The following is a 24,282-nucleotide window of genomic DNA, read 5'->3' as shown; positions in this document are numbered from 1 at the left end:
ACGTCGGATCGTGAAATTGACGTTGTTTTTACATTTTTCTTTTTAAGTAGTTTCAGCCATCTGCAAACTCAACTTAGGTTCATTCAAATGCCTTTCCCACGAAATATTATCGGTTGAACAATGTGGCATACATTATAATACAGCAAATACATCCAACTACTATCCACGCTCCAGCAAAGCGAAATCGATGGGGAAACTGAAACCAGAACCATTTTGGCGAACAGGAAGCACGGTGCTGCCAAAGGAAAATTTGGCGCGAGTCGGCTCATAGCTTCCCAGAATGCATCACGCTGCGCAAGCGCTTTGGTTGTAGGTTTAGTGTACTGACGCCATAATGGCAAACAAGGTATCGTAGCAATGCCCAATTTCGATGTGTTTTTGTAAGAAAACAAGTGTATCATGGCATGATCTTTATTTATAGGACCCAAGTAACGATAGTCAACCACGTACTTTGTGAGTATACATTGATTTTGCACATTTTCAGCGAGGAAGTTCGCTACCGGTACGCGGTGGCTTTCCTAGGCTCTCCATGTGTTATTCAACGTGTCGCTTTCTTTTCAAAACGTTTAGGTACGTTGGAAACCTCGATAGCGCTGTCACGGAGGAACTCCTCCTGGCTGTTTTCGCGCAGATCGGACCTGTCAAAGGCTGCAAAATAATCCATGAGGTGAGATATTATTCTTTTGTTAGGGTAAAAATCTCGATTGGGAGCTTTATTGTTACCCTCTGCTGTGGTAACCCTAACGCCGAGAGTGGACTGTCTAACGCTGTGTGAACGAAAACGTGCAATCGTCAGCTACATCTCATGTTGGTTGCTCATGAGTATTACGTCAAATGTTGTGTCCGCCTGTGTCTGTGACCAACGACACCACAAGTTTACAGTGCCACTGACTGACTGACTGATAGGTCGGATATCCTGAACGCAAACTCTAAGCCTAACTCTTCTCTGAACATTTCTGGCAATTGAAAGTTGCGACATGAAAAGTGGTGTAACTGTCAGAATTAAGATTGCTGTGTGTACGGGAACCATTTCATGTATTTGACATGCATGTGGTTGTGATTTGACAACTCTTGAAGTGAATGATTTAAACTTCGTTGTTGCGGAAAAAAAAAAGAAAGAAAAAAGTACCGTCGCGTTTTCGATGTTTGTCGACCTCCTTTCTGTCATTCTACTTTTACTGTGCGAGAAAATGTGACTGCTGTTTTACGCAGTGTGCGCGTCTTACATGCTATCAGCAGCGTCGGCTGTAATAGCCGATGTGTGCTGTTACGGTTGCCTGTAAGTAGTGTGATGCATTGTGCTCTGCGTCTCAAATGAAACTTGAATTTAGTACAACAGGTGGCTGTCTTAGGTAGTGTTCCTAGAGCTGCTTATGTGCAATGTATCAGTCTTGCACTCAATACTGAATTCTATGCACACAGTTTTTAAACACGGACTGTTCTCAAACATTCCCTGTTTAAAAATTGGAGACGTACTCGTATAGTCAATGTTGTGTCAGCACAGAATATAATCATGAGCTGCATCGTGCATGAGGTGGTGCTTCTGTGTCAATGCAGGAGACTGTTGATCGAAGGAGTGCTAAACAGAGCATTGCAAAGCACACCGTGCAAGCAGACTGTCATCACCCGAGTACAGCCGTGGGCAGTTTTCTAAAAATGCGGTCGTGTGGCATTTCTGGAACAATATAACCCTAGTGGTGGAGCTGCAGTGAGGAAAATGGGTTGTTCCTACAGTATCTCCAGGAAGTACAGTGTATGCAAAGGCAAGTACCACCTGCTGCTCCTCAGATGCTCTGCTCAAGTTCTGTTGCCAGTATGTGCGTTTTAACACCTGTTATCAACAAAGTACTGGTTGCATGCTCATTGATAACAGAATGGTGATAACATGCCTTAAAAGATGCATACTTTGCAGAACTTAGAAGCTAAGTATCTGAGGAGCAGCATCTGGTGCTTTCTGAAGGCTCATGCATCATCTCCTAGGAGTAATGTTTGAGCAATATGCTTTCCTCCCTGTAGCTTTACTTCTAAGGTGCTAGTGTTCCAGAAAAGCCATGCAATAGCATGCTCCATGAAAGCATATTGTCCACGGCTGCACACTTCAGTCTCTGTTGGTTAAGCCTTTGTTCTCTAACTCCACTGCTCTGCATAAGTTGATAACTTCGTTTTTGTCTTCATTAACTTAAGTCCTGTACTATAAAGTATGATAACCTGGTTCTCAGCAAAGGCAAGTTTATCTGTTATGATTCTTGTTCAAAGCAACAAGAAATTTGGCTTGGCTCCTGCTTGTGCTTTTGCAGTCCGCAGAAATGGATTGCACTTCTTTGCTTAGAACACACAAAGTTCCTCTAATATCACGTCATTTTCCTGTTTTAACCATTCTGCATGCTCATAGAATGGCCTTCTACTGTGTATATGTATTTACATCATATATATAGCCGTGGTATGGTATTCTGCCAATACATTCAGCTATCTTCACGTCGTTACGTTATGGAGGAACATTATTGTTAGTTGTAGGTGTATTCACTGATGTCAGGTATCTAGGTCTACGATCATGTCAAATTGAGAATCTATCGCCATCAGTGTTCATCAAGTCAGGCTTATATTTGCATGGGGTCTGTAACAACAACTGGATAACAACAAAAGAGAATGCTAGCAAATCCCTAGAATATGACCAGGGTTACAAGTATTATTACAGTGCAACACTTCTAACAGGTTAACAAGTTTAATGTCAGCAGTTTTATGGGCCCTGCTTTCCAAGACTGGTTCATGATTGAAACATGTTCCACAGCCTGTGTTGCTCTAGGTTGTATTTTGGTGAACTCCTTGTGAACACTGTTGATGGACACTTCATAACAGCTTTTTTGACTTCGTTTTCACTTCCTGATTTATGTGGAGGACAGTGATAACTGCTGTGTTAAAAATGGCTGTGCCCTGGCATTACTTCAGTAGGCCCTGTGATATGCGATGACATCCAGGAATTGCGGGCGAACGAAGTGTGACACGTGAAATCAAGTGAACTTTCTTTCACAGCGTGCAATAGTGTTTGGCTTTTAGAGCTGTCTCAAATTATCGGTTTGAGAGCATGTTTCGATTCCTCTTACATTGCTGCACTAGTGCAAGACTACTTGTACACTCTGAAGTGAGCAAGAGCACAATTTCACACAAGGGTGCAATGGTTGTGCCATTGTCAGCTTTCTCCTATGCCATCAATTGCTAATGTTGTGCAGAATGCAGTCATGATTGATGACACATTTATGGTCCACCATGTAAACATTTCTGGAGGCTGTTTGCCTGTGTGTTTACATTTCCAACTTCCACTAAAGTCTTGTTTCCTTTTTTTCTTGTGTGCACAAGCATTTCTGGCTACTTTTGGCTGTAGCAGCATTACAGCTTCCTGTCAAGAGGTGTTTGTTTATAATTTTGTTTGAATCAGCATGATCATCATTTGCATTCTAACAAAGCCTTCTTGCAAATAATGTTGGCATCTTTGGAATGGTGCATTGAATGTGAGGTGCAGCGGAGATCTGCTACAACATCACTTGCTTATGTGCAGCTTGCAAGTATGTGCAGTTCTCATGTGTTGTGAGAAGCTAATCTTGTGAAACAAGTTTCTATACTCCCAGGGTCTTGTCTTACTGACACCTGTATTAATGTGAATTTTCACCCTTTTGGGTTGGGTTGTACCATACACACACGTGATGTCCCTTCAGCTGCGTTCATTGTTGTCAGTCTGGAAAGCTTGGTGCGCTTCCTTCTATCTCTTTGTTATGCATGCTTAACCTTAGCTTGTACTCATGTCTGCACATTCTTCATTTAACTACGCCTACTACTCTGCTTTTGTCAAAGGCGTGAGCTGCACAGGAGGATCCTATAACCCTCGGTTGGCATTTTCACAGTTGCTGTCACGCATTAAGTTCACGTAGTTACGTACATGGATTACGGTGTCACTTATTTCTTGGTCAAGCCTTCCTACAGATATGGTACTTACTGCAGCGCGTAATTGTAATGAATAGAACATCTCTTTTCATTCTGCTTTTTCATGATTGATGTCCTGCAGGGCTACAAACTTGTTAGGATTACAATACATAGTAGTAGAGGTAATCTCACTGTTTAGTTTAATAATCGCAGCTATTGTGCGTTTGTATATCTTATAGAACTTAAACATGATTTGTGAAATATTTCAGCAGCGGCTACCCGTAACTGGGAATCGTAAGCATTTTATGCTCTTTTACTCAAGTAGTGTGATCGGCTCAGCTTGTGCATCTGTTTTTTAACTTCTCATTATTTCTAATTCCTGTTCTGCTTAAAATGACATAATTCTGTTGTAGAACGTTACTACTTCACGCACAGTATTTGTCTAAACGCAAAGTGGTGCATGTGCAATGGAGTTCTCAGGCTTCATTGTGCAGTATAGTTTACTGAATTTTCTAGTCATAATTACTGTTACGGATCACTTTATGGTGTCGTGATTTCTTCTCTGTTTTGTATAATATCCATTCTTCTGGATACCATTCTGCCAATTCCATGGTTTAACAATGCTAACGTATTTAATGTTTCGTTACGAATGGAAGCTTCTGTAAGTTACACCTATAATTGCCTGGAGGTTAAGAAGGATCCTTCCTGTGTTGCCTAACAAAACATGCTGTTTCGGAAGTTTTGCGCAAAGCTGTGTTCGTTGCAGCTGAGCAATTTTCTTCGGAGTCTGAGCGGCATTGCTTCCTCTTTCCTTGCTTTTGTGACTCCGCGCACCTTCCTTCAGTGTGCCAGACCATTTTGAGTTCAGAAATCGTATGACTGACATTTTGTGTCTCTACATGGCCTCAGATGCTTGCTCTACACTATTGTGGTTCCGTAAACTGCCTGTTATGCTCCTCCTCCCTTGATTTCCTGTCTGCTGTTTGTTGCTCTTTGGGCTCAGCTTTGCATGGCTGTCAGATATAAATCAGGCAGGTTTTGATGGCTTTTTCAGTTGGACACTTTTGTGTGTGAGCATTTTTGCTCCCCTGCCCTCCAACGGAGTTTGATTGTTGCAGGGCCTTACTTGGTAGAGATTGCTTGTGATGAAAGCAATACATCTTGGACTGTAGGTTGTGCAGCTTGTGTGTTGCAGATATATATTTTGGAGCAAACTTTTAGTACACTCAGCAACACAATGTTATGATAGTTTCAGTAGTATTGTAATCGTCCCATTGCTATGGTATTTAGAATCAAGTTCTTCATGTGTTCACTTAAATCTGATAACATAAAGATGGTAAACTTAAGCAAATATTTCATAGCGACCCAGTTCACACTAAACAATGCCGGAGCTGCAGCTAGAGATTGTTATATGAAAGATCCATAGTTGAAATTTTAAGCAGCTCTGTGATGCTGGACATCAGTATTGTGCATTGTGACAGCATTGTTTTTTTAAGCATTCAGTGCTCATTTTTGGAAAGAACAATTTATTATATGAAGCTACACAATTTATAACTAAATCACTAAGGAGTCATCAGTAAGTACAGCTGAGTGCCAGCTGTGTACATCACTGTCTATGAGACACCATTGTTAACAGACTGAAGCAATAAAAGCCAAGAGGGAATGGAGACTTGATATACAATATTCCTTATTTGAAGGATATCTTTGGATGCGAAGATATCATTATCACTCACGCAAACACACTGACCCTGCTGTTCTATGCAGTGCATACCTCACTGATAGGGCCTGACACATTTGGGTAAACCCAGATGCCGCTTAATATCGACCTTGGAACTGGAGTTCATTTTTTGGATGGTTTAGGTTAAATTGAATTTCTACCTGAACGGTGCGCCATCTTCAAAGTTCTAGGGCATCAAAACAAGACAAAAACAGTGGTTGTGCCATCTGCGTCCTGTACGCTCCTAGGTCCCATGCTGAATATAAATAGGGAGTGACTTTTTCGGGTTAAACCCGATTCCGCCCGGTTATTCCCCCCCCCCCAACTGACCTCCGACCTCCGACCTAATCCGGGTTAAACCTGATTTCTCCCCGAATTCTAGTCACTATGAAATCCTCAAGTGACGTTTCCACTGAAGACGAACAAAGGTCGCCACGTGTAACTCATGTAAGAACGGGTCACTTACGTTCTTAGCAATACACCCATGTGTGTCAACGCTGTCGATGCCTTCAGGGATTACCGCTGGAAGGTCACGATCCCATTACAGGTAATCCCACAAATTACAGATTTAAAAATAGCGCCCGATTTTTAGCCCCCCGAATCTGAGAAAGGCATTTAACCCGAAAAAGTCACTCCCTACATATAATTAAGTATAGTTATTTTCGAAGTTTGTGCACTCCAAACGTCTTTGCGATGGCTCATGGAGACCACTTTGGTAGGCTGGGATTCTAAATCAAGGTTGCTATCGGCCCTTTCATGGAGTTGTTTTCCTGGTAAGAAAGAACATGCGCAGAGTCCGAAAGTGTACCACATGATTTCGGAGCACTCAAGTGTACCGAGCTACTTCATCCATTTATCTGCCGAGGAGAGACCTTCAGGTCAGAGCTCACCTGAAGGTCGCTTCTTGGCAGATAACTGATGTGGTTCTTCTGTACGCTCGAGAGTTCTGAAATCGAGGCATGTGCCCCCGTGTCACGTGGTACACTTTCGGATTTTGACGCACGTTCTTTCTTACCAGGACAGGTGTTTCTCGACACGCTCTACCACTTTCCAATTTGCATCTCGGCCCTAAGATGAATAATTAAAAAGTTGGCCAATTATTTTCACCTACTTAATTAATCCGTCACCCACCACGAAGAATACAGGCAATTAGAGCACGAGACTCCTCACAACATTCTGCAGTTTTCATTCGCTTATGACACACCTTTTTTTTTTAATACCACGGTGCATGTTAACTCGGACGCCCTGTATATGCATAATGTACGCGTGGTCTACTGCAACAATCGCGGAACATTTTAAGGGGATAGTTTCACTCTTAAAGCGTCAATTTGTAGATTTTTGATGCCGCGGGTTTTCTAATTTGCTGATTCACAGCTTCAGTTTTAACCAACTTGAGTGATGTAATTTAATAAGTCATATATATATATATATATTTAATAAGGCATAATAAGCCATTGGAATCCAGCACTGGTTTAAATTGCCACACTTAGATATGTATGCACGACATCAGTGTTACGACATGGGGCACTTTGTATGACAACATACTTGTTTGGCCTACTATTGGCGCCATTTTCACGTGACCCCAACCGTATGAATGAGTTGCTTCTGTCGCTCCTGCTGAGGAATTCTTCACATCCCGCTGCGCAGACTACGTCTGGAGTAGGGTTCCAACCCCAGCATGTTTGTTTCGAACCCCAGCAAAAGTAAAAAAACAGTATGTTATAGCCCTACGTTTGCTGGCATCCCGTCCACAAAAAATATTAATTGCAATCCAAAAGTGAAACAACTGCATTGTCCACGATGCATGACAAACATGTTAGCTGCTTACACAACTCACCACACAGCCGATAGCCGAGAACATCCATGAAGTGCCAGTGGCGTACGCGGGGAGAATGGCGCTCCTGTCACAGTGTGTGGCGCTCATTTGTAAGATAATGTGATCGTATCATGAAATAACAAATAGAGTCAAGCTTGTAAATAATATAATGAACAATGTAAGTCACTTAAAACAATTCTAAACATCGCTAAAGATGAATGAAGGCGCTACAAGGAAATTGCAACTTAGTCTGCCTTGCTTTCACTAGCAAATTTGTCAGTGGCATGATCAGAGATCTGTTTCTACAGTCAAGAAAGTACTATTACAGAGTCTGCTTTGACCCATGAAGACCCTCAAATGTGAAAGATTTAGTTTTAACTTGAGTCATATTTCGCAGGTGGCAATGAAAACTGCAATTGAATTGGTGCACCTGAAACTGAATTGCTTTCAGCTTCACAAATCCAATGTCGTCGTGTTCAATCCCTTGTATGAAGGCTGGAGTCCGTTTCTCTAGGTTCGATCTTATAAAGTGCAACCTCAACCTCCCCCTCTCACGTTCTCAGTGTCAGCGACAGCCTCACTCTTTTAATTTCAATTCTTCCCAGTATGGAAGTGCGCCCCCGCTCAAGTGGCGCTCAGCACAAGCGTCCCCACTTGCCACACCATTGATACACCTCTGATCAAGTCGCATTCAAACTCCTGCAAAATCATAAGGATTCTTCCTATATGTGAGAGTACACAGAATATTACAGATCTGTCTCACTTTTTTCTTCTTTTGATCTCCATCAAAACATTGGTTTAAAAGTGAAAAGAAAAAGTTCGAGACAGCCTTCCCAGAAAACTGGACTGGGGTACTCTCGACCGCAACACAATAGTTACCATGGACGAATAAGAAAAAAAGAAAAGAGAAAAACAAATTAATGGTGATAATAATGGTAACAAACGATATGGTAGGGACAGTTGCATAAAAATCCTAATCCAGTCCAGGACCTGGAGATCCACATACAGAAATCCAGGGACCATAAAAACTAGAAATGGGACGAATCCAGCATTTTTTGAATCCGAATCCAAGGAGGGCTCTGCGAATCCACAAATCTTAAGAATTTCAAATCTTTCGAATCCGTTCTCAAAAAAGAGTTTGAAAGGCCAGGAAAAATAACACTTCTACTGGAAAGTGTTTCGAAGCAAAATTTGATATCTTTGTTTCGTGAAAAACAAATAATAGTTCACTTTCAGGAGAAAACATACCCATATGCTTCTTCTTAAACATAATTAACTAATAACTTTTAGATAATTTAGAGGTTTCTGTTATATTTTCTTCAAACTGCTCTTCTTTTGGAGCTTTACAGCAAGAGTAAGGTAGACATTGCAGATAAAGTACTTCCCCATTTTTGCCTACCTATACTTAATTTTTATTTTAAAAAATGCACAAGTTCATGGTAGTTTGGCAACAGTTTTTGTTGTATGACGTGAGGAAGCCACTCTAGGCATCAGAATCGAGGACTCGTGGGTTAACGTTTGCCCCCCATTTCTTTTATTAGGGTGCAAGTTTGATTGTATAGACAGATAGGTATGAGAAGCCATGAATTAAGCAATTGGTTTCATTTTCCAGTGGTAAAACTATCTATGCATAAGGATTAAATTAGATCAAGTTCAGTTTAAAACAATTAATTCGAAGTTCAATACTGTGTGAAATGGGATACCACAACAATAGCTGTGCGGTGTTACAAATCATACACAGGTTTTCTTGATTCCACAAAAAATGGCAGTTAGTTAATTCAGGTAGTACAACCAAGATAAGAACAAAGGAAGAGATTGCAGTTAGTACATTTTTAAATAGGCTTTTCACGTTTATTGGTCCCCTAGATTAGAGCAGTAAAACAGGTCATTGGCCTTTTGCTAACTTGAGGACATGTGTGCAAGTTTGCTTTTCAAAATTGGAGTATAGCCTCAGGTATTGCTTTTGCATCACCAGTAATATCGATCACTTCTAGTCCGCACCGTATTGTTAATACGGAATTCCAGCTATGAAAGTACAGTTCATCCTTTTGGGAGCCATACATGTGCTGTTGACTTCATAAAGTAAGTGCGATTGTTTTCTCTCTATTCGTAATGAATGTGAGAGATACGTGGGTGAAAAAGATCAACCTGTAACAAGCATCGGTACAATATTGCGATATTCTTATTGACACATACACCTTTTCCCATCTATCCGCATATTAGTTTCCGGAGAAGAGTTGCCGTATTGATTTATTTCCGTAGGAACCTAATTCTCTGGACATACTTGTGTCTCGATGCAACTTCCCGATATTGTGGCCGCCTCACCTCATGGCATGGGATTGAACCAGTACTCATATTCACCGTGCTCCTTGAGGTTGAGGTTACAAGGAGTTTAGAGAATTAATTGATAGGACTGGAGCGGCTTGTCTTATGACTAGTGGCTAACAGTCCTTGTCTCAGAACTCTGTTTGCATATGACCTCCTTGTTGCTTAAGTTTTGCAATTTGCGTAGCTTTTTGATATACCACAATTTCTATAATATCTTGGATGCAAGAAGGGAAAGAGAGACTTAACATGAAAAAAATAACAAATTTAATCAGACGTTTCATCTCCCATAGGGAGACAGTATCACATATTTGATTTAGGATAGCATAGTATATTTCTAGGTGCTGCGATACACATGATGTTCGGCTATTTTTTCCGATGTGATAGCTCCGTAATATCCGTGTCAATTATCATGAACTTGAGTAAATTCGGCACGCGCATCACATTGGTGGTGTAAAAAAGCGACCTTTACTTGGCAAATTTCCATGTTCAGTTCGTAAAAAGTGACATAATAAAACTTTAGTTACATGACATTCACGTTAGAACGTGGTAAAAACCTAGTAAGAACAGATGCCGTTGGCCGCGTGATTCTAGGTGGCGTGGTTTTTTACATAATGATTGCATGACACGTTTTCTGGGACACCCTGCATAACATAGCTCCCACACCACATGTGCACTTCCCTGGACCGTGATCACATCATATTCGTGTATCGATGAATTGGCGTCTCATGAAAGGTTATCATTACGAAGTTGCGATACGGTTAGTGCTGTGCTTCACTCAGGTCGTATTTCAGACTTTGTATGAGCAAAAAGATAACTGTGATCCCTTTCCCAGTGTGACAAATTAATTATCTGACCTACGTACGCACTTCAAAAGTATGAAGCAAGACGTCTCAGACCAATTGAAGTGAACCGTGGGCTTTGCTGTGTAGGGCCAGCTGTTTGTACATAAATAACCATTTTCATCAGAGCCTTTCACTGAATTTTGCTTGCATTTGTGTTAGCCTCCATCTTAGGCTTGCCGCATTCTGCCGCTCGCCTGCGGCTTCGGCTGAAGACACCATTTTGCAGCTGACTATAATCAAAGATATTTGAGGAATTTCGTTAATCAAGATAAGGACGGTTTAATGAGTGTAAGACTGCAAGCCCGTCGCAGATGTCAGAGCAGCGTGATATGCTGTCTCGTAAGTCGTTGGAATGGGTGGGAAGCTCATGGCTCTTCTTTGGAGCTCGTATAATGTGCTGCTCCACAGTGATGGCCATTAACTACTTCGTGATGCAGTAGTTTAACTAGTAGTTCAACTGCTTTTCAGGGCAGGTAGTTAAAACTGCTTCTTTAACTACTGCAATGTATTTTAACTACATCTCTAACTACTTGACATTGTCCATCAACACCAATCTCATTCTACAGTGTTCTTGGACACCTAAATATGAATCACAAGCAGTGATAAAAGTGAAGATTTAGTACACATGCACGGCACAATTGCTCTGCACCTCCGTTCTCATCAAACAAGCAGCTCAAGGTAAAAGTCGGAAGCACAATCGTGCCGTAAAGCTTGCGGCAAAATCGGAAGTAGTTGGTGCCTGCAGTAACCAAAACTACTGTAGTTAACTACTCGAAATAGTAGTTAAACTACTAGTTTCACACTACATTTCTGCAAGTAGTTGATAACTACTTTTTCACTACCATCAGGTAGTTCAACTAGTAGTCCAACTACATGTAGTTAACTACTGGCCATCACTGCTGTTCCAAGTTGGCCACAGCAGGACTGCAGCTGCTGGCCATGCCAGTGGACCTTTTTCACCTTTGCGTCATATCCTAGTGGCTTTCCAGCGAACCACCCTGGGCGCGGCACAGAACAAACCCACGTGTGTAGCACAACGGGCCAAGTTCCGGTCTCGGAGTGGAGCCGACGAGTTCGTGTGGTGTCTCCCCACTCCTGTCGGCCCCATCCAACACCATCTGTTGGAGGTAACACAGACGTAACTATGTTTGGTTCGCCCAAGGTCATCGGTGCCGCAGCGCATGCACATAAGAAGTTGTGAAAAAGGTCCATTGGTTATCTTGTAAGTTACGTTCGAGCTCATGTAAGGAGGCGGACTGGTCTAGAACATAAGCTTGGATACCACCGTAGTACGATACCTAATGCTGTTTAGAACAGCAGTATATATTTTAGAATCTGTATAAGTAGTAAAGAGCTCTTTTCTTCGCGAATTTAAAGTTCCGCGAAATGTTCAAACCAATGACAGAAAAAAATACGTGAATGAAACGTGTAAGAAATTTCGCGCAGGACGTGAGGCAACTTATGTACACGGTTTCTTACGCTATAACACTGCATTGCCTCACAAAGTGTTCAGTTCTTCTCCGCTGCAAGTGGGGACAGTAGTCCAGCCTTCACGACTCCCGCGCGGATATCTGCGTCCTGTGATTCCAGTTCCTTGTATAAGCCTGGATAATCTAGCAAGCGTGTAGGGGTTTAAGCATGCTGCCACGCGGATTGGCCTTTGCAAAAGTTGGCACATCGCTATAGAGTGCCAATCGTACCTGCTCCGTGCCCCTAATTGCAGCCCTCTCAGTCAGAAGGGCTCAAAAGGAGGAAGAAACCAGCAGGTTATTACCCAGTTGTGATACATTCCATGATAGGCAAGCCTGGACACCTTTTGTTAACTTCTTCCTGGAAGTCCAAGGTGGAGGGCGGCTAAGACGCCTGATGCAGGATCGATGCACCGCGGATTTAAGGTTCCGCGACTGATAGCCTGATCTTGGCTCCTCACAAATTTTCGAACTGTTGAGCCTGTGAATTAAACCAGTTACACAGTATAGAACAATGAATATTTTAGAATATTTAGAACTGGCAGTCGCACTGCCAGTGGACAGTACAGCAAGAAGTCATTGTTATGCTGGTAACGGCAGTAAAAGTCCAAAGAGCTCAACATCTGCTGTTGGACTCCCATAAAGTGCTGAGCAAGTGCTTTTTCCTCCCCTTGAAAGCACGTCGAGAACCATGCACTGCGAAGTAAGTGGCATGCTTTTCGCAATATTTGGATACAGATGTTTGTTGGTGTAATATTCCATCTGGAACAGGCATTGTTTGTGCCCGCTATATCAGCTATCACATTTTCCATGTGTTAGCATTTAAAGTGACATTCAGCTCATTTTTGATTGTCCTGCAAACATTTGACACGAAACTACGTTTGGTTTGAACAGCCTTCAGACAAGTTCCGTCCAAAATATGATGGCCATAAGGTTCTTACGGAGTATTTGCTTCTTCTCTGTGAAAGAAGAATGCGTACATCACAGGTGTGGATCATAGCATGCACACGGATTTCAGCCCAAATGTTTACAGCAAGTACCTTGCTCTTTTCTGGTGCGTTCTCATGGAGCACCCACAACCAGACGTTGCATTTGGGCCAAGATATTTAGGCAGAGCAGGTCAATACTTGCTTCTTGTCATCTCTACTACGAATGCACCTCATTGAATGCTGAAACTGACAAGGATTTGTACTCCATTATACAACTTGAATGGGTCAGTTCGTAGCCAAATAGTCTTAAAGGGGCACTAAACAGCTCGACGAACATTCTCCAGTTATTATGCTCTGTGAAACAACGTGACTCGCGATATCCAAATAGGTAATTAATTTACTTCTAGTGAGCGTATCTACCGCAAAACAATGCCATTCGACAAACATAATTCGTGTGAGTCTCTCCTTCAACCTTGGAACGGAGTCACGTCACCATGTTCCAACGTATAGCAACACTGCATTCCAGGCGCTGGAGATGGGGGAGATTTCGCTCTCCTAGCCAATGACTGGCCCCGTTGAGACAAGCTGCGGCTCGCAAGGGAACATGCGGTGACCTAGCGGAGCAATACAACACTGAAAACATGAAATGGAGCATTGCGGGCTTTTGGTACGGTTTGAACTGGTTATCTTGGGTTTGACAAGTGGAAAGATGTTTAGAATTTACCTCGCTTCTCGATATTACAACAAAATCAATGTATGGGCGGCCGGCATTTTGAATGGTTGATGGTGTGTGATGTCAAAATGACGTGTGGCTACTGTCGCGAGAGCATGGCATGAGCGTGAAAGAGTGCAATGAATATTTGGTCGGCTTGGAGCCATTATTTACTTTTTGGTGGCGGAATTTTTTGGAAAACGTTCACTGCCGGCAATGTATCGCAGTGCATTTAAAAAAAATGCACCTTGTGTACCTGTTTATTGCCCATTTAACCACATACATGATATGGCGGACATCTTACGTCAATATCGTTTGCCAAAGATTAATGAACAGTAATTAAAGAGAGTCGTGCCCAGCATGGGGAATCTAACATTGACTCTTCTGTAGTTCCGCAGCAACATTTTGCCACACAGATACCTGCTCCGGGTAACCCACTTTTCCAAGCATGCATCACTGGCCAAAATCTGGACCTCATTTCAAACTGTGAGAAGTCTCCGGCATAGTAATCTGCTCAATACATGAGACACGTTAACTGTTAGCTCAATTTGTTCTTGAACATCACATTAGCCATTACGAGACTGCGAGGCAGACTTTCATGCTTTAGGTTGGACAACTCCACCTTGAATAACACCTTGTGGTTTTACCTGGCGAGGACTCACTCGATTTTCCAACATTTTCAAGAAACGCTCGTGGGCACTGGCATGCTGCAAGGTGTGGCTGACATCTCTGCCACAAATCGATTTTTTTTACAATCTCCGTTATGCCATTCCTAGGTGGTGTTGCAGTAGTTAAATTGTTCAAGTGTGATGCATTTCCGTGTCTGCCATTACAGTGCTGTTTGAAGCATGCTGTAGAAAATTAATTTTACAAGAATAATAGTGCTTATGAAATTTCGTGGGCTTCTGCCACTGAATTATGACCAGTTGTCAGCTATGTTGAATTCAAGGATGTATTCTCCCCACTGATATCATGGAGCCCTTTCTGCACAGATGTTGCACATGCTTTAGTGCTTTGTGGCACACAATAGGAGTGTATTCTAGAAAGGGTCGGTCTCATTATTTGCAGGAGCTGAGTGCGAAGTCTTTGATGGAGGTTTAGAACTTGTCTAGACCAGTTGGACGGGTTAATGACGGAAACTGGGGAAATTCAGTACCGTGAGCATTCGTGCTTCTGGGGCATCTCAGTTTCTTAAATTTTCTCATTTACCTTTCCAGGGGATGAATAATTACACCACATGGTATCTGGATAGGCGTCATTGTTATCCATGCCAGTTGTCTGTCACACACGCACACACACGCACACACAAAGCAGTGTTTGTTGCCGAGTCACCTGAAAAGTGGTTACTGCATGATTAGTACTTAAATTACTTTTAATTTGTGTGGGCATGAAGCTCTGGAGTGGTGATGGGCTCTTTGGAGTTACCACCCAAAGTATCTAAAATATGTGCTAATTTTTCCAAAAAGTCAATCACTTTTTTTTTTAAATCTGTGCTATGATTGTATGTATGTTATATTTCCTAGCATTTCTTTTTTTTTGTTTTTTACAGGTGAAAAATTTAAAATTGTGTCTGTGCGATCTTTGAAATTGGAACTAGTGTCTTACTGGCTGTGTTGCTTTTCCTTCTACACAATTGGATGAAAAGTTATGTAACATTCTTATCAGTATGTATAACCTTGTTTGAAGGGGCTGCTACTATTGTAGAGTTCCAACGAAATTTGTGTAAAATTTGCGTTGCAGGAGCTAAAAACGTGCTTTATTTCCTTCAGGCATCTTCTTCAGGTGATCCTTTCAGGCACCAGCGATAAGCCACTTTTTTCTATTCAAGTGTACATAGATACTTATGCGAGATACCTTTATGTGGGGTAGTCGGTGCTATAATTCCTGTGCCTCATACAGTGCAGAAATCATACGGCGGCTGTCCTAATTATCCTAGTAATGAGCTAACCTAAGCTGTGTCGACTTTTTTTTTACTATTTGAAGGCTGACTTTTCTTATGTAGCCACAGTGCAGAGAGCGTGGCATAAGAGAGAGAGAGAGAGAGAGAGAGAGAGAGAGAGTAAAAAAATGTCACTTAGTTTGTAATTGCCAGGCGGTAGTTTGATCGCAAGCCTGAGCGGAGCCAGTGCATTTCCAATTGCGGAAACGCATGGGTCACAGGAAGGAAGGACAGATGCGTGTGCACGCCCGCTCATTAAGCGCAATGCGGTGTCTGCTGGTTAATTACTTTTTGCAGCAAGCAGAAAAATCACATTTATCTGCCGATTCCCATTTGTATTATCTGGGGTCTGAGAATTTACGCGGTTTCTGGAATCCCCCCCATTCCCCATTGGGTACTGGGCTTCAGGTAGAGTGTTGCGTCTCATGAGGGCTTAATTACCTTTCCAGCGTCGTTCCATCGAGTGCACGAAAGCCCTGGCCTGGCCATGCGTCGTTTAGTTTTTTGCTTCTCGTAAAATAATTACATAATGATTAATTAATTAATTAATGGTTAATAATTAATTATCGTAATAATGAGAGCTTGTTGCTTTCTCGAGGAGCTTCGGTTGTACTGTTGAGTCTACTGAAAGTGAGGACCCCCCCCCCCCCCTTTCTGGCTATGCACATCATGGCAACGCCGGCGAATGTGGCGCTCCCCTGCGGGTGACATCACGTGAATAAACGACAGTGATAACAGTGTACCCAATTTTATATGGCAATTAATTTCGGCGCGTATGAACGGTGAGGGCTAGCTTCTGTCCTGCTCATTGCACGTATACGCTGTGAGCCATGTATTCTTTGAGAACGTTCGTGATGCATCCCGTAAGTAGCAGAATTCTACCATTTCTTTCCCCTTCTAAAATTATTTTACCGGGAGGCTTTGGGACTTCCCCATTCATGGTAGGTTCCGGTAAATATCCTACGCAGTTTGCCAAGTAATGAATGCCGTAAAAACGGAGCCCTGCATATAACTAGCGTTAGAAGGTCTTCTTGTACTATGTATACAGGTTTTGAGATGAGACAGGTTGTTTACGCGCTGAAACTTTACGACAGCTTTTCGTTTTTTTCTTTTTTTGCTGTCTGTCACTTAAAGAGGGTACACATGTTGATCGCGTTCTTTCTAACTAGCTTTGTTCAGAATTGGAATTGCACGTGATCATGGGTTTGGCAGAACTGGCCGGAAAAGCGTTTCATTGCGAGCGCTATGCATTGAACTGGAGGGCTCGATTTTGTACCTGTAGGATCTGCGTGCTAGATTTAATCATTGTCTGGGTGAGATCGACTGTTACTTAATCATTTCGGAGTTATCGATGGAAAAACTTTTCTCAACGTTGCATCTGACTTCACTTACCCTACGCATAAATCGAGAAATTCCTTTGTTTTGCGTTCAGACTCGATTCAAGAACTTACTGTTGTACGGCTCTACAGTAGGATCTGCTTCGAACGCAAGCGTGAGCACGTACCGTTCACAAGGCCCAGCCAGCTGCATTGTTTATTTTTTGATGCACTAGAACTGTAAGGTTGATAGATAGGTAGGGCAGAAATCTGGCTCGTCCCTAAACACACCAAAATCGATTCAGGAGGCAGAAATCTGGCTTTGCGTGGTCAAGCCCCTGTTTATACCTAGCAGACACCTTGTAGATTCTTAAAGCAGCATTGTGCTAGCTGCTGTTGGAATTTCGTTGCAACCAGCTCCGTCTCTCACCTTCCGGGCAAAATGATGGGAGTCTGGAGAATGTGCATCTACTGTCTGTGATGACCCTGCTAACCGTGAAGGCCTGGACGAAAGTTCAGGGTGTGATCCAATCAAGGTTGCTTACCGAAAATAATGTTTCCGTTTCTGTCTTCGGTACCTAGGACATTCAATTTTTCGTTTCCGTTACCGTTTCTTTTCGGTAGCGGTTTCCGGTAAAGGTAACGAACTTATTTTCGTTTCAGTTTCTATTTTCGTTTCTTGCAGAATTTGGGTGCTTAACGTTTCCGGTACAAACCCCGCGTTCTGTGTCATACTTGAAATAGGAAAACACAGAAGACGTAACTCGGCGCAGACTCAGGCACCAACTTGGCACGGTGGTGGTGGTGATGGTGGTGACGATTGAACTGCCTGCCTAGTTTTCCAAGCTCGGGCGGGCAACGTCACGACTATCGCTGGTGGGATCGTGCGTCCGGGGCCGACTTCACAGGCCGACATTTGTCTTAAAGCCGTCTGAGAAAAGCCCAGGGAAAACACCCAGACAGCAGAGCCGGTGCCCGGATTCGAACCCGGGTCACAACTTCGCTGCAAACTTGTGCAGAGCCAACCGTTAGTTGCGGTTTGGATTTAAATCAATCTCATGACTGATGAGACCTGAATGAAAGAATACTAATATGTGCACATTTATTTTATTTATTTATTAATACTCTCAAGGCAAAGTACTACGGACGGGAGTGGTGGTTAGTTATAATGCGATGGAAGGAACATGCCACTACCGGCATTCATACAAAACAATGACGATGGAAGGTGGTTCCACGCCAAGCTTGTTCTAGTTATGAAGCAATTAAAGATATTATATGTATATTAAGAGGAAAGGTAGGGGAGTGTCACGTGGTTTGATGAGCCAGGGATTTCCCAACGCGACGGCGTAACTGGGGAAGAGCTGTGTCGTCACCGACCAATGAGCAGACCAAGTCACACAATCGTTTTTTGGAAACACACACATTTATAAGCAATTAAAGAAACAATCAGTTATAGACAGTTACTTGAACCACTAGTTGAACATGAGAGAGAAGTTTGCCTGACAGTTACAGTTACGCATTACAGAAGGGCAACATACAAAGAATAAGAACAAAGCAAACTTGCGGTCAAAGACTGTCCAATAGCCGGTGAGTGAGGTCCCTCGTAGAGACGAAATGCGCAGTGGAGAAGATGATCTTGAAGAAAAGTCTGATTGGTACTTGAGGAGGATGGAGATGGGGCTTGAAGCAGAGAACACTATTGCACAGATTGATTGAAGAATACACCAGCCCAATACTGGTGGCACAACATCGAGACGCCCGATACGCCACGTGAAAGTGTGCGACTTCTTCGTGAGCTAGCCCGATACCAGCTACTTACAACTCATTATTCTGTCCCGCTCCGGGACTGGAACCCCCCTCCATAAATCTGTCGTCAGTGTCAAACACTAGCGAGCGCACAACATTCCCGAGTATCACTGAGTGTCCAGTTACTGAGGCCCGAAGTGTGGACCAGACACCATATAGGGGAATAGTTCTTGGAATCACACGTGTGCGAATGGCTGCTAACAGAGCGCAGGCCATTCGCGCAGTTTCTTGCCCGTGTTGCTGTGCCGGGCAGATGTTTTTTTAAGCAACCGGGGAAACAGAACTGCAATATACTTGTGTGGGGTGCTGCCTTTGTTCGAGGACTGTGACAGGGAGTTACGTGAATTCCGTTTCCGTTAACGTTTCCAGACTTGAATTTCGTTTCCGTTTCGGTTTCTGATAAAGGTAACGAAAATATTTTTGTGTCCGTTTCTATTTTAGTTTCCTGCGGAATTTTGGTATTTAACGTTTCTCGTTTCCGTTTCCGGTAACCCAACCCTGGTTCCAATACTTGGCTGTATATGAGAAGGCATCTGACTGGACAGCTAGGCAGACGTCTTAGGGGGCGCGGATTTCGAACAGACTTGGCGCAGTGTCCGCCCGCCGTCTGTCAGACAACGGAGGAAATACACCTCGCACTTCATTAATAGTCTCAATTGTTCATTTAGCGTTGATATATCAATATGGGCGACCTATAATTAAACACCGCAGACTTGCCAGACGCGGAGACCTGGATGTCGTTGACGGGCGGGACGATTTCCATGGTTGCATGGCTAGTCTGCATCGGCGCAGACTAGTCGAGAGGCGCCTTAGCAGTCTAGTTACAGTGGCTAGAAGGAGCCACTGTAGTAAGGAGCCACTCTAGCCACTGTAGTCTAGTCTAAGCACGGCGGCACTTCCGGATAGACCACCAAGAAGCTGTCCAACCAGAGTATTGGAACAGCAGCCACGTGTAGCGAGAGCGGAAGTGAAACCGGATGTACGCGCGCTTTCTGCGGTCTCTCTCTCTCTCTCTCCCCCTCTCCTTACTCCTTATAGGTTAATGAAAGCGGGTTTGCGATTGATAACGGCGCGTTGATATATCCGAGGCATACGTGGGATGATTGACGACGCACAACCGACGCGTGTGCGCGGTATTGGTCGTAAAAGCTGTTAGACCTTTGGTGGTCTGTCTTTACTAAAGGATACGCCGTAAGCCTGACGCGCTTGTCTTGAACCGCTGTCCTAGTATAAATGGCAAAGGTGTACTCGAAAGGAAACGGAAGTGTGATTTCCAATGCCTGTCATATTTTGAGTAGAATAACCAGCGCGTGTTAGTAGATCGGGAGGTGTTCACGATCACGGTTACGAAAACATTATAAGCCAATCGCCTTATTCCTTTGAAGTGGCTGACGTCACTATGCGGATATTTGATTGGACTGTTTCCGCTCTACTGAAACTCCCTTCTAGCTCTGCCGAAGTGTAAATAATTGAAACGCGTCGTGGATTTCGGGAACCCTGCGGGATTCGACTTTTCTGGGGAATATGGGGAGTTATACCGGTGCCGAGTGGTTTATTTTCCATTTGGCTGCTGGCTCGAAAAATGTTGCTCTTTTCGAGGTAATTTCATTTCTGCGTCCCCTTGTACGCGATGATGCAACTGCCGTGAGTGCCATGTCATATTAGCAGTCGTGGTAACTCTGAACGTAACCCTTGTAACGAACTACACAACGATGCATGAACTATACAGCAATAGGCGAGTGGACTGCTGTAGTACTTAACAAGAGCTCCAAATCCACGTACTTTCCAAAGGCGCGAATGGTGGTGACGAGTACCTTAAGACACGTACTAGGCTTCTCTTCCGAAGCCCGGTAGCTGGTATTGCTATAGTTGCTAAGATCTGTTCTGAACTGGTAATTTTAAAACGCTTAAAACGGTTCAGACGCTTCTGCCACAAGTAGGACATTGGTATGGTAAAAGAATGGGACAGTTCTGGGTTTCGGACGAGCGTGCCGCGCATGTCACGTGGGCAAAACACCATCAGCTGTCTTTGTTGTGCTGTCTGTTGCACATAATTCCGTAAAGATGTGTTTCCCCTACCAGGTACGTGCAAACTTTTATCCCCAAAGTCGTTTATATTTTAACTGGCCACTGGAACACTCTAAAAGGTGCCCAATATTAGCAGTTGAAAAGTAATTGCGAAGAATATGAAGTTAGAGAAGGCAGGAATGGACTTGGGCATAAGAGGTCGTCAGAGACCGCCGGTATTCTGTATTGACACCGTTCTTTTCCTTGCAGGCCGAATGCCTTATTTAGCTCGATAAACGAGACGCATCTTATTGCGCCGTTCAAATTGCTTTATACCAGTGCTCAAAGCTAAGCCGGCAGGTGTGAAACAAAAGGGGAGCATCGTCAGCGGTTGCTCGGGGGTGGTCGGAAATCTGCAGTTAGTGCGCCCGGCAACCTAATCTTTCCTGGCTTCCCCCCTCTCCCTTGATAAGCAAACGTTTGCTTCCTAAGTTAAACCCTCGTAGTACTTACGGCAGGAAAGGCTTCCGCCTGCTAGTTGTAGGTCTGTTTACTGGAATTTGTTCTGTATAGGAAAACTGGACAATCAGTCCTAGGGTTGTTTTGTTGTTGTTGTTGTTGTGGTGGCGGCGGCTGGTAGGCGTATCAAAAGCCAGCACCTTGCGTTCCAATCTGCGATGCGAAGCTTTTAAGGTATATCTTGAAACAAATGTTTCATATATGTTGTCTGTTGCACACTGCAATGGAATCCAGCAAAGCGCTTTTTCTATGCAAAGTCGCGCTTCCAAACGAGAGCTCACCAAGTGGAATTATACGGGGTGTTTCGCGTAACGTGTTAAAAATTTCTTGTTGGATGTCTAGTTGTCCGAAAATTAAGAGGTCAGCGTAATTTGTGTCACGACCTGTTCGATCAATTTTCTGTCGCAAAGCATCAAAATTTTCTATTTATTTATTTATCAATACTACACCCTCCATTTGGTGGCCAAGTAGGAGTGGGACTCATACCGAGCAATGAATAAAAACAACAACAACAAAAAACATCCATGTATACATACTTACACACATTGGTAAACAATGTTTGCATGGTACGTGAACGATATCGCATCAACATCAACACAGTGATACTATCAGAATTGTTAAAGTGCAGATTTCGCTGTAAAAAAGGCTGGGCATATAAATTATGATTGTTCCTAACACAATTACTTACGTGCATATACAACAACCTCAAACAGTGTACTCTCCGTCGTGTTTGTTCCGTCGTCGTCGTTCTGAATTGAACTCCGAAATTTGCCAAGTCTAGGTGACGCTTTTTTTGTTTGTCAGAAACAAAGCCCATGCCGGTTTTACCGCACTCCATTTCAAAATATACTCCCTGCTACAGTGATAACGGATTTAAAAAAAAAAGCGAAATCTGTTGGATCTAGACACACAGGTACGATGGGCCAGTAGGTCAACTGTTCGCGCAGCTCCCCAGTTTCCATCTTTCTCCTATTGCCCCCGGTGCGGCCTCATTGGTCCCTGTCTCAGAGGTGAGGCGCACGTGGTTTCTTCTGTGGACCTACGCGGGGTACTATGCCAGTCTGAGTACCCTCACCTCCCGTATTACTGCCTTGTGAGTAGGACTGACACTTCATCGCATGGTTCCTCCAAACTTTACCTTCTTTAATGCGCAGAGACAAATTGTCGCAGCGTATTGTCGGCGGCTGTCGGTTCTGCGTCAAATTAATGCAGGAAAAGGCAGAACAAAGCGGTGTCCCGTCTGTTCCTGTTTCCTTCTCACTGTTGTTTCGGATGACTGGTGCGTAACCTGGCAGCCGTTATCAACAGAAAGGGCGAAAAGGGAAACTGAAGGGTCAGCTCCATGTCCCGCCTTTCGCCGCCTCTTGCATTAACTTGACGGAGAACTGACGGCGGCCGACAATTTCCGTGTCTCGGAACGACGATTTTCGCGTTTTTTCCCCAGCTATCACCATTGCTGTAGGGAATGTACCTTAAAAAAGAGAGAGAGAGAAAAGAAAAGAAGAATCGTTGCATGGGTAATGTCTCGACAAATGCGGAGTGCTACAGCACTTACGTTTCAGTGGCAAACGAAATGTCGAAATTACGGTTCTCATTAATACATGTATATGTGAGAGCGCCCCTCGCAGGAGGAAGGAATCGCACGAAAAAAAAAAGAAAAAAAAAGCACGTGAAAAAGAGTAAAGAGAAGGGGATGGACAGAGCGTGGCACCCCGCTCCACCCCGTCTGGCTTTGTTTGCTCTGTTTTTCCAATAAATTCCAAGCAGGTTGACAAACTTTCCACGCCAAGGAATTAGTAGTGGTGTGCAGTTAACCTCATGCACCATAATTGCGCGCTGAGGAGTGCGGACTCTGCCACACGCAGGCTCCTTCATCGCAAACTACCAGGTCGCTGAAAGCATTCTGAAGCCGACGGTTCCTCGCTAATTCCGGCAGTAGTTCAGCCAAATTTGCTAAATGCCGCTAAAGGTATTCCCCGCTTCTGTTGCCCTCCCCATGTGCGAGCGCTGCTTGTACCCGAATGAACGGGGACTGAGGCTGCAGCCTTCGGGATGCTTGGCTATCGTTGAAAACCGCGCATTCGCTTAGATGTATTCTGTTACCTATTGAAAGCCTCGCTCAAAGGCTGCGTGAAAGCCGGAAGTCTCTTCTCGTATTTAATTGCTTTCATGGGACGCGTGTGCTCCGGTGTGGAGCTTGTTGATGGGACGGTTATTGTGACGCGCACAATTGTTGCGTTGCTTTCCGAATGGCGAATGCGAGAGAAGCATGGCCTCCTCGCACCCCAGAGAGGTTTCTGATGACCGTTATTGACGGGCTTATCGATCGTGTGGCTGCTTTCATTTAAATCTCATTGACGCAGAAACTTCAGCCGGTGTCATTTGAACAGGGAGATATTGGACTGCGGTTGGTTCAGCGTTTCATCGGGATATTTGTAAAGGAGCGCGCATTGAGTGTGTGAGCGCAGTTGCTAATATGGGGTCATATGTGAGGTCTAGGCGAGGCACCTGTTAATGTGCAGTCTGCCACAATGGGAAGTGCAAGGACGGTGGGTAGATTAATGTGAAGGCCAGGGACTGCAAGCTCTTTCGACCTTTTTGGACACCATAGGACTTGGATCCTTATTGTGAAGGGGCTCATTATTTCATTCCCCACATCACCACCAGCACTGGCGATGAAACTCCCCGTTCATCGTGTCACAATTAGGTGGTGGTTGTAGTTCACAAATGAGATGGCTGAATTAATATGTTTGCAAATATAAGCGTCATGCCTATTAATGTGTCTCTGCATGCACATGCTATGCGAGACAAAAAACTGAAGTTTCCAGGCTGTACAGACTGCATACTTTTCTAACCGTCGAATCTGCGCCATTCCAGTCCAGTTTACACCGCGCCACCTCGCTTTACTTTTCTCCCGAACACGCACACTCAACCGTTACGTCCTGGGCGTTCCAAAGGCGGCTGTGG

The 24,282-nt window shown here is 43.7% G+C and overlaps 1 protein-coding gene across 6 annotated transcripts in view; it reads left to right on the top strand.

Annotated features, from left to right (window-relative positions):
• Positions 1 to 283: 283 nt before the first annotated feature.
• LOC135377519 (nucleolysin TIAR-like) overlaps positions 284 to 24,282 on the top strand; it is a 231,867-nt gene continuing 207,868 nt past the window's right edge. For 5 of the 6 annotated variants that reach the window (XM_064609993.1, XM_064609996.1, XM_064609992.1 and 2 more), the window contains exons 1-3: positions 284 to 346; positions 422 to 453; positions 571 to 667. In XM_064609993.1, the coding sequence (XP_064466063.1) occupies positions 335 to 346; positions 422 to 453; positions 571 to 667 (141 nt within the window). In that variant the 5' untranslated portion in view covers positions 284 to 334. Of the gene's footprint in view, positions 347 to 421; positions 454 to 570; positions 668 to 16,463; positions 16,531 to 24,282 lie in introns of those variants that run through there. The other variant, XM_064609995.1, reaches the window with a different exon arrangement.

Source organism: Ornithodoros turicata, chromosome 1, assembly GCF_037126465.1.
Source record: "Ornithodoros turicata isolate Travis chromosome 1, ASM3712646v1, whole genome shotgun sequence".
Taxonomy (NCBI): Eukaryota; Metazoa; Arthropoda; class Arachnida; order Ixodida; family Argasidae; genus Ornithodoros; species Ornithodoros turicata.
This window is presented reverse-complemented; position numbering and strand designations above follow the sequence as displayed.